The sequence below is a fragment of the Notamacropus eugenii genome, chromosome 4, assembly GCF_028372415.1.
Source record: "Notamacropus eugenii isolate mMacEug1 chromosome 4, mMacEug1.pri_v2, whole genome shotgun sequence".
NCBI lineage: Eukaryota > Metazoa > Chordata > Mammalia > Diprotodontia > Macropodidae > Notamacropus > Notamacropus eugenii.
Window position 1 is genome coordinate 245,575,356 of NC_092875.1, and position 14,700 is coordinate 245,590,055.

Consider the following 14,700-nt stretch of genomic DNA (forward strand, 5'->3'; position numbering starts at 1 on the left):
CATTGTACTATTTAGTTCACAGACATAGAACCTGCTTCAGCAAGATTAGCATTTTTTTCTTGAAGCTAGAAGCTAAAATCAGGTGTCATTTAAAAATATTAATATGACAAGCAGATAATTTTATAACAGTCATTTTATATGTGAACATTTATGGTTGTTTGTCATATCTTTAAGACCTTAGGCAAAGTTGGCCGTGTACAGCAGATTTATTCAGACAGTGATTTAAAAGTAGAAGTTTGTGGAACATCTTGGACTTATAATCCTGCAGCTGTTTCCAAGGTAGCATCAGCAGGATCAGCTATTAGCAATGCATCTGGTGGTATGTACTTAAAAAATGGTTTATTTTTTAAATGTCTTCAAGGACAAGGTAGAATTATAAATAAGTTACATAAAAAGTTTAGATGACCTGCTGTGTTATTTTTTTGCTATTTGTTATTTATATTATTAATTTTATTACTCTCAATTTTTGTTTCTCTTGTTTTTATTAGATAGTTTGCTTCAAGTTGGAGCAAATCATCCTCTGGCAGTGATAAGTAAATAAAAGAAGTAGATGGAAGGAGTATAGTAATGTGTATGGTGTCCTTCCATTTTTACTCTACTTGCTTTCCTTTTCAGTAATTATATCTAAGAATGACTAGCAGAGGACTTTTTGATGGTGAGCACCTAAAGTGGCTGATTGCTATTTTGGTTCAGATTAACAGGAATAAGGATTTCCTGTGAAAATAGTTTATGGAAATGGTAACCTTCTAGCAGGTTATTTTGGTTAAAACAAAGCAGACAGTAACTTTAGAAGTATTATCATTAGGATTTAGGATTTTAGTCTCAACTGAAAAGAAGAATAAATGGCATTTTTACAAAAACTTAATATATGGTATTATAAAGAATTTACAATTGTGGAGCATAGAATTCCTAAGACTTTAGTAGGGCTAGCTATAAAATCTGTAAGTAAGTGAAAGTAATTATTTTCATAATTGTATTTCCCAGGGGTAATTATTTTCATTTTTTCAAATACCAACCTTTTTTTAATGTAAAAATTTTTTTTCATTGAATTCCATCATAGTATATCAATTCATAATATCTTTGTTATGAGTATTAATTTTTGAATTGCCTTTAGTCTGCAAATCTGTTTTCTAATTCATGAAACGCTAATGATTTTGAAGAAACACATCATATTGGTTTCTGTCGTTTACCATAATTTCAGGTAGTATAATTATGTTTTGTATGATAAATCATTTGCAGTGTAGTTCAAAAGAAAAATAGTTTGAAACATAATAATTTTAGAAGCAGTTAAAACATAGGAATATATGTCTTCTAATGTTTTAAGTTCTGAGTTCCGTCATTTTCCTATACCTACAGTTTTACTTTATATTTTCAGAGAGACTGTCTCAACTCTTGAAGAAACTATTTGAAACTCAAGAGTCTGGGGATCTTAATGAAGAATTAGTTAAAGCTGCTGCTAATGGAGATGTTGCTAAAGTAGAAGATTTGTTAAAGAGACCAGATGTTGATGTGAGCATTTGTAGTTTACAAATATCTCTAGACTTAACAACGCTTCTCATTTTCAGATGATTGCTTCCTTTTGGGGAGGTTTCATATCAATTTTTCTCTTACAAAATAAAAGTTTGACCTAGGTTTCCCTTTATTAAGGGTAAATAACTTGTTATTCTTATTTTTAAAAGGGGATGATAAACTTTTTCAGCTTATTTTGTATGAAAAACTCACTAAATTCTTTTGGAGGTAGTGTGTGTATACCATTTGTAGATATATATCTATGATACATACAAACATATAATCATATACAAGGTATACATGCATATATAATCACTATTCTCTCATCATCAGTAGGACATATGCTTTGAAGTTTTTTTCATGTATTTTCCCTGAATCAAGCTATACACTCTCAAGTCTCTGTCACCAAAAAGCCGTATGTGCAAAATAGCTAGCTTAAGTTAAAGGTGAATTCTTTGACTTTGGATAAGAATGAAATTGACATTTGGGGATGAAATTTGAGGATTTGGCCTCATTAGCGTCATACTGAGACTGTTTTTATAAAGTCGTTTATGATCCAGGAGATGTCATTGCAACTTAGGTCTCTATTCTTCCTGTGCAAAGATATGTCCTTGTTTGTACTCAAAAGAAGCAGGATAGGTAAAAATGGTGGAAGGAAGGATTGGTATAGTATTGTATATTCAGAGGGTACACTGTGGAGAAAAGAGGGAGAAGCATGGTGGAGAGAATTTGGATGAAACTAAGTGGAAGGAGAATGAAAAGTGATTATACCTTTGGTGTATAGAATAGAAGACAGGGACAGAGAAAAAATAGAAGAAGAGTTTGGGGAAACATCACTAGCCTGATTCAGAGGCATGGTGGAGGACTTTAGTTACTTGGAGTTTTGAGGCTTTCTCTTTCTGCCAAAAAGCAAAGTAGCTTATAATTTCTTGATTTGTCTTTATGATAATTTTATCCTTCAAAAGATGAAGGAACCAGTACTGGGAAGTTCTATTTTTCATCTGATTTTTCACTAACAGGATGGTACTGATTGCTGGGCTGGAAATAAAGGGAACCGTTGGAGGAACTGAACACTTCTCCTACAGTTTTTGATAGAGGAGAGAATATCCGGAAATAGACTTACATGCATCCTAGGGTTTTGAAAAGCAGATTTTAAAAGATTCAGAGAAAATAATAATTAGAATTTCATGGACTAAAGTTTTTAACCACTGAAGACCAGGCCTGCACAATCTGTGGCCTGCCAAAAATGTAAAGGATATTTTTCTCTACTGTTTTTGGGGCTGCCTGAAATTTTTTGGTGCACGCAAGTTGTGTAGGCTTGGTATAAACTGATAATTCCCAATTTTTTCAGGTAGAACACCTTTTTAACTTAAAAGAATTTCAGATTTTCCATATAATAGTAGTTACAGTAGATGAGACAGTGTATGTAAAAGTGTTTTGCAAATGTTAAAATACTTTATAAATGATCAGTTATTTATACTACTAACATCCATTGAGAAAATAGATAGTAACTAAATGCTAGTGACTGTATTCTCTTCTCCCTTTCACTATAACGTAATCCAGTTCCATTGTGATATTTTAATTTAATCCAGTGAAAATGTACATCTCCATAAAGTGGACCTCATGAAATCTTAGTAAACAACTCAGATGACCTACTTTGGGAGGGGAATCTTGTCCAAAGAAAATGTCATACTTTATTCCCAGAGGGCAAAGAAATTTCTTTTCCATTTAGAAAAAAGGAAGCAATGTTCATATAAAATTGTTTACAAAAACTCATTACAAATATTGTATGTTCTTATTGAACTAACTAAATAAATGACAATGCTTGATACATATATGGAATCAAGTATCTCTTGCAGTAACTCTGTGGTCCCCCAGGGGTCCTCATCCCACTTGTTAGGAGTATAGTCATTAGGTGAGTTTAAGTCAAATGATAAAATCATTCATTATATTTGTTATGACCCAATTGAATATCCTAAAATTAAGGGAGGGAGAGAAGTTTTGTAAACACTTTGAGTTCCTCTAGTGTAATAAGTATAGGAATTTACCTTTTACTAAGTCATAACTACCAAGAATGCCCCTTTGTACATCGTAATTGGATTCTTTTGGTGGCTTCTAGAAAAAATATAATTCCTTCATTTCTGTAGTCTTGGTATGAAGAATAGTGACTAGGGGGAATAATACCATAGCTGCTTGTTGTTTTAAGGTTTAGGGAATGATAGCAGTTACAAGCAGCAGTAAGAGGCAGAGACTATCATAATAGTTTTCTCTTGGTCACAGACCTGTGCTGTAATGCTTCAATGAGTGATTCTAGGGAATCTGCCGTTTAAGCAGATTTTTAATTGATTTTTAACCTATCACAATGATGCAGTTGCCTATAAAGGAAGCTAGGCAGTGTGACCCTTCTTACAGTGTTTGTGGCAACAGAGCCAATGGTTTTCTGCAAAGAAAACTCATGATGAGAGAATGTTTGCTTGCTTCTAAATTGTGTTGACTTTAGGGTTGAAGAACCCTATGAAACAGAGTTGGGTTTTTTTCCCCCTCTCTTTTCTCTTTCCCTGTTTTTCTAGAGCTTTTTTATAATAGAAAGCAATGGGAAAATACAGTTTGTTCTTCAGCCAAGTTCTCTAGCATGTTCTTTCTGTTTGCTAAAGAGAAATTTGCCTGTTCATTTTACCCATTCCAACCCCCTTGTAATACAAAACTAGCTAAAAGTAGACAGTCAGTAGTTATTTATCGAGAATTGTCTGTGAAGATGTCACTGTGCTAAAAAGTAACTAGAGTTGCTAAAAAGCAGCTCCCCTGCTGTGCTGTCAAATTTTTGTTGGTTATATTGCTTTTAAAGAGGGTATTGATTTCGGATCTAGAAGTGAATATGCATGGGAATAGAATCTCAGCCCCCATTATTCTTATATTATTATGGCCAGACCAGCGTGATGTGGTAGTGTTCTACATCTCAAACTGCTCTTTGTGAAACGTTTTCCATTAAACCCATTTGAAAACCTTAGTAAAATTATTTACTCTTAAATTTAGTAACCATTTAGTAACACCAAAAGCGTGTTCAAATAAAGCAGAAAAGATGAGACATGATAGTATGAATTCTGTTATTTGCAGTTTGTTCCAGAAATGTGTAAAATAACACATTTTTAAAATGACAAATATCCTATTTACTTCCATGACCATAGACAGCTTAGATTTAGTAATACAAATGAAAAAATAAGATTAGTATCAAAAACTTTGCTTCATACTCTATACACACTGAATTTGTGGCTGTTAAAAAAGAATTAGCTTATGTAATCACAGATATGTGAAGATAACTGACATTTTAAAATTTTAGAGACCCTTGCATATGATACCTTTGGGTATTTAGAGTTATGGTTGGATGTCCTAACATTTATTTTATTTTGTTATTTTAGGTAAATGGACAATGTGCTGGACACACTGCCATGCAAGCTGCTAGTCAGAATGGACATGTTGACATTTTAAAACTGCTTTTGAAGCAAAATGTGGATGTAGAAGCAGAGGTAATTAAATAACTAGTCTTGACAAAATATAAGCATATATGAGATAAGATTATAGTTGAATTATATGCTTCTATTCCTGTAGCTTTATCAATTTATTTTTCGTTTTCACCTCAGTGCCATTAGTACTTTTAAAATTTTTTTTAAAGTCAAGTCAGTAAATGTTTATTGAATGCCTCCCTGTGCTAAGTGCTACAAAGATTCTTTCCCTCATCCCCTAAAAAAGCCCCAAGAAAACAATTCTGTTCTCAAGAAGCTCATAGTCTTATGGGAATGGGGGAAAAGGGAAGTGTAAGTGTATGAATAGCTACGTACAATAAGCAAGATATATTCAGGATAAATTTGAGATAATCTTAGAGACAAGGTTGAGATGAAGGAAGATGAGAAAAGAAATAATCCTAGCATTTATGTAGTTCTTCATTTGATCCTTACAACAACCCTGTGGGGTAGGTGATTTTATTACTTTCATTTTACAGGTAGGGAAAGAGACACAGAGAAATTGGAACTTGACCAGGGTCACATAGCTAGTGTCTGACCCAGGATGCTCTTAAGAGTGCTGACTTAAGTCCCACACTATCCACTGGGCCATTTGAGAACCACAAGAGAAACTCCTTTGAACCCTTTCATTTTATAGGGAGGAAATGAAGACCTAGAACAGGGGGATAGCTGTTTTTCTCTATATAGCTCTTGTTTTCTTGAATGATGCTGGATGAGTATAATAAGAAGTAGGATGAAAGCTAATTATATGCCCATCTTCTGAGATTGAACGTCAGCAGAAAATCCATTGATATTGGTGTGACTCTTTATGATGGAGGTGAGAGTTCTCTGTCACTAGTTACTCCAAACCTGCTCCAAGTGTGAGAGCCTTCCAGCATTCCAGTGACAGGCTCAGTGGGAATCTTTTTATTCCACATTATTGTTCCCTTCCGTTAGCAGAGATCGAAGTTAGTGTATACCAAATATCTATCTAGTTTATTACAACTTTAGGTAAGTTTATCTCTAGAAATTTTTTATCCACATATGACTTCTGCTTAATGTAGTGGAGAAGAGAATGATTTTGTTTTTGTCATTATCACCTTTCTTCCTGCTAAAATCATGTTGACTAGATAATCTTCTTCTCTAGGCTCATTTAGGAATGAGTCATCTTTTTGTTAATTGTTTGGTATAATTTAGGTTATTTCAACACCTATGTTTAAAGAGTAAGTAAGTGGGTTCCTTGCAGAAGCTTTACTTTTGTGAAACTGTTGTTATCTTAATAATGAAAAATAAATCTGCAATGTCCTAAAAGTGGGAAAACACATCCCACTTCTTATAGTTTTTGCCATCATCTTTAACTAAAAAAATGTTATTTTTTTCTGGGATATTATAATGGTGCAAACATTGATTGCCTTGAATTGGGAGATATTGCTCCTATTCATTCAAATTGTTCCTTTGTAATACTATTATTTTTTGATAGGTGTATATAAAATATAAGTTTGCTTTAGTAGAATTAATTATTAATTGTTAATGACTTTTTATGGTGATTATAAAGATATTTAAAATAGCTTCAAAATTCAAAATTTTGATCTGGGGTGTGAGGTACAAATCTTTATAGACAAGACTCTCCATTTTAATTTGAGTAATTCCAAAGTAGGTAAAAAACTTTGTTTCAGATAGTACTATAAAAGACAATAAAGCTGAGTTCCTTTTATGCTTCATTGTTTTTTAAACATTAAAAAGGATTGTCTGATTTTGAATTATGATAGGCAGCATGGAGGCGTTGGAGACAAATTTGTATATACTGCCAGACTTGGAGTTTTTGAATGATGTGGGTGATGGTACCTGATGTGCTTTCCTTTTATTTATATGAATAGAAAGCAACAAGGGGCTGAGGCATATCTTATGGTTTTGAAGATAAAGAGAACATTCGGCATAGCTCTTTTAATTTTTTTGTAATGGAGTCTCAAAATACAGACTAAATTGGTTAGCTACTATTAAAACAAAAGAACTGAGGGGGGTAAGGTTAACTCTTTGAGAAATGCTATAGAATGATATCTCACTGTAGGAAACCTGAAGTTATTTAGGAGAGAAATGGAATGTGTGGCATTGAGTTAAGGTCTCTCTTTAGTATTTTCAGTTTTTTTTCCTTTGGAAATGTGTTGGAGGCAATAGAATAGATATGATACACACAAAAGGAAAAATATTTATACATATTGTTTTAAAAGTCTAAAATATTCTTTAATAGCAAATTTTAAAAAACAATAAATTTTTACCAAAACAAATAGTTCCATACTGTTAAAAATGTTTTTCTTTGTCTAGGTTATGTGCATTATTTTTTTTAACCATTAATCAAACAACATTATAATTTTCTTCCATTTTATGAAAATATAAATTTTTGCATTTTTATAATTCCCATAGAATTAAGTCTATCAATAGTTCATTCCTTTTTAATTAATTTTTAAAATTTTAATATATAATTTATTTTTCAGTTTTTAACATGCACTTTCACAAGAATTTGAACTCAAAATTTTCTCCCCATTTCTCCTACCCCAGGACAGCATGTACCCCATCCATCCCTTCCTCCAATATTTCTTTTTAATTATAAGAAGCGATATTATCAACAACCCAATAAAAATATCTTGAGATTTTTTTCTGCCTTTGGTTTATTAATTTAGCCACCTAGGTTTGTAGCATTCAATCTGTCTTTAACTCTTTACCTTAATATCTAATCACTTACTATTTTGTTTCTATTTTGTTTTTATGTTTTGTCTTTATGAGTAAGCATTTAGCATGGGAGCCTAGCATTTGTAGTAGGCACTGAATAAATGTTTGCTCTTTGCTGAATTAAGTGTATAACTTTTAACCTTTTAGATTTTCCATATAGTATTGGTTACCATTTAAAAATTTTAATTTGGTTTGGGAAATATTAGCAAACCAAGTAATTTGGTAAATTTAAAATTTTGAGGGGTCAGTTATAAAATGATTATTCTTTGCTATTTCTCTTTAGGGAAAATTCAAAGACCTATACGGGGAAATTGTTTGTCTCTTGGAATTTACCTTTCCTTTTCAGTACAGTAAGATTTCATATTATTTTCCTTTTACTATGTAGGTAAAGCAGGTGTGGAGACTGTGAAAAGATAGCTTAGCTGTATAAGTATACTTATTTGGGACCCATCAAATATCCCTCATAACTGAAACGAAAGCAATACTAATCGTGGTGCAAAGTGAGGTGGGGCAAAAACGCATCATTTAGCCTTTAAAAAAAACCTTCAACTAGGTTCTAACTAAGTGCTATTTAGGACACAAACCTGAGTTGCTATAAGAGTGTAGCAGTTATATACATGCTATTGTAGACTTTAATTCCAGAAACATGTTTTTTTATGTAGTTCCTGATAATAATAGACTTCAAGCTAGAAGGGATGTTAGAGATGAGTCTAATCTACTATTCCTGTTGAGGAAACAGGTTCAGAGAAGTGACTTGACTAGGGTCCTTCAGGTAGCAGTTGTACGGCCCAGATCCAAGTGTTCTGCACATCAGAGTGTAGACAAACCCTGGTGCTTTTTCTTATGGACCTGAGAGACTAGGTAGGAATCTATATTACAGCAGTGTAAAAACCAAGCAAGCTTACAGCATTATGGTACCTTAAGGTTTTCAAAGTACTTTTCTCTTGTAACAACCCTATGAGGGAGATATTGAAAGTATTATTTTCATTTTATAGAATAGAAAACAGGCTCAGAGAGATGATAATATCCTCAAAGTTATATAACCAGTAAGTATAGCAAGTGCCAGGGCTAGGATTCAAACCTGGGTTTCTCTTGACTTTGTATAGCACCCTTTCCTGTTGTAATATTGCTTCACATTTATCTATCAGTTTCAGGTGTGCAAATGTCTGTCCGTAACACCATGTTTACCTTTCATCTTTCATAAAGTGCTGTAAAACAGAATAGTAATAATAATTACATGAGAGAAGACCAGGCTAAATTCTGTGTGATATTTGAGGTGGGAAAAGGCCATTTGCTAGAGAGTATGAGGAAGACTTCCTTTAGAAGGGGGGATTTGAGTTGGACTCCAAAGAATGGGCAGAAATTCATTCTTCATGAGAGGGATGAGGACTAAAAAGGACTGGATTGGGTAGCTAGTTGTTCATTGGTGAACCATGGGACAGAAATTATAGTTGGCAGATGGACTGGAAATCTGATTGCAGTGGGGTTAAGTAGAGAATTGAGTGATGAGAAAGTGAAGAAAGTAGTTTTAAACGACTCGTTCAAGAACTTTGGCAGGGAAGAGAGGGAATGAGATGGGTCAGTAGCCGAATGAAGGGAGAAGGAGCACCAGAGGACTTTGAGGGTTGCTGGTTTTTGTTTCGTCTTATTTTTTAAGCATGTTTGTAGGTATGTTCTAAGGAGGCAGTGGAGATGAAGAGGCTGGATGAGATCAACAAGAACTGTTGGAGTATAGTCTTTAAGGGATAGCATAGAGTAGAATCAGTGACATACTTTTAGCAAGAACATTGGCACTTGTTCCTCTCAGGGAGAGGGGAACAGAAATGGGATGTTGGGGCTGCCCCTGCTGAGTGGCCTCAGACTTGGTGAAAGTAGGAGACAGAGTCATCTGTTAAATGCATGGGGTGTGCAATTGCATTTTTAGAGATGGGGAGAAATAGGGGTTTGAAACAATTGCTGTGAACTAAGGAGTCAGCAGGAGTATAACAAGGATTTCTGAGAGGGAAGGAGAGAGAATCCAGGATTATTATGTTGTGTCTGAAACTCATGTAGAAAGATTGTTTATAGTGTGAGAATGCAAAAAAAAAGTTTTAAGAAGACTGTAAATAAATTGGATACGAGATTAAGGGAAGTTATGATGTTGGGGTTACATCTCTAATTTCTTGAAGGTCACCCCTTAGAAGGCAATTATTGTTCTTTCTTCCATGTTGTCATGTGACCTAATACTAACCTTTATTTTATACCTGGAAAGTTTGAAGTGACTATTCAGGAGAGCAATAGAAATTATAAATAGTTTGGGAAAAAGTAATGTTGGTAAGGCAATTTCTAACTCAGAGGAGCTAGAAAAAGGAACTTGGTTGCAGTCTTCTAACACTTTACAAATAATATTGCATCCTCACAATAGCATTGAGAAGTCCTGTTATTATCCCCATTTTTCTGATGAGAAAACTGAGTTACAAGGACGTTAAATGACTTGCCGAGGATCACACAGCTAGTATGTGTCTGAGGCCAGATTGGAACTTAGAGGACTGGGCCTGGAATCAGGAAGACCTATCTACTGTGCCATCTACTTCCCTAGGCTAAATTAAATATTTAATTCATTAGTCAGTTAGCAGTCTTTATGAAGCATTTACTATGTGTCAGACCTGTGCTGGGCATTGTGATAAGAACGCAAAGAACAAAATACCTACTTGCCAAGGAGCTTACAGTCTAATGGAGACATATGTAGTACATAGATATAAATAAACATGAAGTTAACACACAAACTTAAACAGGGTTGTTAAGTACAGGGTAGTTTGTGAGGGTGGGTGCTAGCGTTAGGGACAATAAGAAAGACTTCATACAAAAAAATTATGCATATACTGTGTAAAAAAGTAAGAAGGGAGTGTATTCCTCACATTGGGCATGGCTAGTGCAAAAGCAAAGAGGGATGGAGTGTCATGTGTAGAATCAGAGAAGGCCATTTTGGTTGGATTGAGTAATGTGATAGAGAGGAGTAATATACATTGAGGCTGGAAAAATAGATTGAGGCCAAGTTGTGAGGGGTCTTAAAAGCTAAAAAGAAGAGTTTATATTTGATCCTAGTGGCAACAGGAAGTCACTGATGTTGGTTGAGTAGGGAAATGACAGTCAAATCTATGCTTAAGGAGAATTTTAGGGTGGTCGGAGTGAACAGAGACTTGAGAAAGGGAGACCAATTAAAAGACTGTTAGAATAAACTACGCAAGAGGTGATGAGAGGACTTGAACTAAGGGGGTAGCTTTATGAGTAGAGAGAACAGATAAGATAGTAGATATGTTGGGAAAGTAGAAAAACAGCAAGATTTTGCAACTGAATGGATGCAGGGGCTGAAGGGAGAGTCAAGAATGCAGCACAGTGCTTGTTATTGGGTGATCTGACTTGGTGTTGCCTTATGTCTTGGGAGTGAAAAGAGACAATACTCTCAGTTAGATGGAAGTAAAGATTGAGAAAGCATTTTTTAAAAGTATTAAGCTTTGTGCCTTAGAATTTGTTGTTGAAATTTGTGACATAGGAGTATAAATGAACTGTGCTGGAAATGTCTCTCTCCATCTGTATCTAGCAGGGCAACTGAGGTTTCTGTTTGATATATATGTGGTCATTTATGCTTTTCTTTTAAGTGATCCATTCTAAGGTAGAAAATTTCAGTCTTACAAATAGATTGGGCTGTGGTGAGTTCATTACAGAATGATTCTACTTTACAAAAGGATTCATTGGGTTTTTATATAAAGTTTCTGTACTGTACTTAAAGTTTTTTAATTTAGACTCAGTTTTTTATTATTAGTTAATGTGAGGTGCTATTCATATTTTTCCTCTGAAATTGTATGATAGATGGTATAGTATTTAGTGCTTTTAAAAGGTTTTGTTTTTTTAATGCCTTTTATCCAATAATGATACTTTTTTCCTGAATGTCTCTAAAATCAAAAAATAAGACATTGTTTTTATGCTTAATAAAAAAGATGTAGCCTTTTACTTGTAAACATACAGTGTCTATCTCTAGTCACCCTTTTATATTTGAAATTTAATTATTAAAGTTAGAATCCAGTTTAGGACATGGTGACATTTCATTTTCATTTATAAGCCATTATTGTCTTACTCTTTAACAAGTTTTATTTATTTTGCTCTCTAAAAATGTTGCCTAATGCAGACATTTATTTTTTAATGTTTAGGATAAAGATGGAGATAGAGCTGTTCACCATGCAGCTTTTGGAGATGAAGGTGCTGTCATAGAAGTGCTACACAGAGGTAGTGCAGATTTGAATGCTCGAAACAAACGCAGACAGACCCCACTTCATATTGCTGTGAATAAAGGTCACCTTCAAGTTGTGAAGACGTTACTGGACTTTGGCTGTCATCCAAGTCTTCAGGTAAAACGGATTTTAAAACATTTCCTTAGGTATAGTTAAGATCTTCATAAAGTCTTAGATTATTTTAGATTCTAGATGTAAATAATGTGTTCTTATAAAATTTATTTCTATAAAGCTTTAGAAAAACATGAAATGAAAATAGAATGAGGAATATATAATAAAATTGGCAAATAGTCTGTTTTAGAATATAGTGTTTCTCTTAGGATGTATTAGCAGAAGGTGCAGAGTAGGTTTGCTGAGATTTTTGAAATCTCCTTCCTTTGACTTATTTAAAACTTTGTAACTTTTATCAATCCCCACTTCTTATTTCGATTAGTAATGTGATTTATGAAAAAGAATTTAGGATCTCTCAGCACTTGGATCTTGTTGGTCCTGTTCTTCATGGTGGAGTATATGTGTGCCTCTGTCGTTGGCTTCTCATAGTACCTAAAATATAAAGGTTTTTGGTCCAGCAACTTATAATTATTCTCTATCACATCTGACTGCTACCAACTCTGGTTCTGAGATGCCTTGATCCTTGGGATACTATGGCATTGCATAGGAACTTCCCAGGGATTAAAGTTCTTTCTCAAGTCCCTAACCTCTTCTGTTAAGAAAAAAGTAGATAAAAACCATCTGTTAACTATTTTTTTATAGCTCTCTTACTAAAGAGTGACCCCAACCTAGCAGGTTGAGCTAGTAGATTCTTCCCGAATCTACGAGACCCATTGAGGACCATCTCCAATGGAAGATGCATTAAAAGTCCCAGATAAAAATTCACTCCCTTTAACAACATCGTTTACCAGTGAGCTGTCCTGATCAACCTACTTGTATTCAGGTTTTTCTTATAAAATCACTTCAGCTCTTGGTTGTTCTATTTCTAGCATCACACCCTCTACTTGTTGTTTACATAATAGTGTAATCCATCTGAGGAGAAAGGACTAGTAAGAACTAATTTTTTTCTTCTGATTCTTTTCTTCTTTTTAGCGAACCTTTTTGCATTTTCCTTGCCTTTTTTCAGTTTCAGACTTTAACTAAAATTCATTTTCTTCTTATAAAATGCATAAGCTTCCTTCCTTTGACTTTTATTTATAGCTACAACTAAAATCGTCACATTAGCAGTTCTAGTTTGGTTCTTATTTTCTATTTCTTTGGTAAGTAAATGGAAAAGAAAATGAATTTTTTGGACCATCACTGTATGTCATAGGGATTTACCCTGTATTGTGTTTCTATTGTTGTTGCTGTTTTTTCAAGAGAAGGGGAAAGGAATAAGCATTTATATAATGCCTACTTTGTGCCAGGTACTGTGCTGAATGTTTTACAAATATCTGTTTCATCTTCACAGATACCGTGTAAAGTAGGTGCTATTGTTAGCCCCATTTTACAGTTGATGAAAGTGGGGCAGACAAATGTTAAGTGACTTCCCAAGAGCCAATCAGCTAGTGAGCCCAGATTTGAACTCAGGTCTTCCTGACCCCCAGCAATATGTATACTGTACCATCTACCTGCATACTTCAGAGTGTTCATCTTAATTTGTGAAATTTAAGAAAGATCATTTAATGGAGAAATTCAGCATTTCCCTTCTAAAATGTCAAAATACTTATTGAACACCTAATACTTTAACTCTAAACATTTGAAATAATAATAACTCATTTATATTGAACTTTAAGGTTTGTAAAACTCTTTACAAATATTTCATTTGTTCCTTACAACAGCTCTGGAAGGTAGTTGCCGTTGTTATCTCTCATATGTCCAGGCCTTAATCTTTTTTAATGAGTTTAGATGCTTTATCATCAGCTAATTATGTGCTCAGCTCTTCTATGTAGATGTCCTGTCAGCATCTCACATTCAACTTGTTTAAAACAGAACTAGTTCAGATCTGTATCCAAAGAGATTATAAAAATGGGAAAAAGATCCACATGTATGAAAAAAATATTTATGCCAGTTCTTTTTGTGGTGGCCAAGACTTGGAAATTGAGGGGATGTTCATCAGTTAGGGAATGGCTGAACAAGTTGTGGTGTATAAATGTAATGGAATACTATTGTTCTATAGTAAATGATGAGGAGGTGGACTTCAGAAAAACCTGGAAAGACTTACATGAACTGATGTTGAGTGAAGTGAGTAGAACCAGGAGAACATTATACATAGTAACAGCCACATTGTGCGATGACTAACTTTGATAGATTTAGCTCTTCTCAGCAATGCAAGATGCTAAGACAACTCCAGAAGACTCATGATGGAAAATGCTCTCCACATCTAGAAAAAGAACTGTGGAGCCTGAATCCAGATTGAAGTATACTATTTGCTCCTATTGGTTCTAATTCTTCTTCACAACATAACTTATGTGAAAATCAAACAAATAAATAAATAATTGGGAGGAGGGGAAGAACTAGTTCTCTTTCTCCATAAAGTACCCATTCTTCAAATTTCCATATTTTTAAAGTTCATCCCAGTTAGCCATGTTTGTAACTTTTTTAATCATCCTTGACTCTTGTCTCTCCCATAATTTCTGTATTCAGTCAGTTGTTAAATCTTGTCAATTCTGTCTCCACAATTTGTCTTATACATGTCTCCTTCTCCTCTACTAATATCACCTTTGTTT

At 34.0% G+C, this 14,700-nt stretch overlaps 1 protein-coding gene across 1 annotated transcript in view; it reads left to right on the top strand.

The window, feature by feature from the left end:
- The window catches only part of MIB1 (MIB E3 ubiquitin protein ligase 1), a 139,902-nt gene that overhangs the window by 55,806 nt on the left and 69,396 nt on the right, over positions 1-14,700 (top strand). Inside the window, exons 8-11 of the mRNA XM_072604373.1 lie at positions 175-319; positions 1,376-1,509; positions 4,926-5,033; positions 11,921-12,118. Of these exons, the coding sequence (XP_072460474.1) occupies positions 175-319; positions 1,376-1,509; positions 4,926-5,033; positions 11,921-12,118 (585 nt within the window). The remainder of the gene's footprint in view (positions 1-174; positions 320-1,375; positions 1,510-4,925; positions 5,034-11,920; positions 12,119-14,700) is intronic.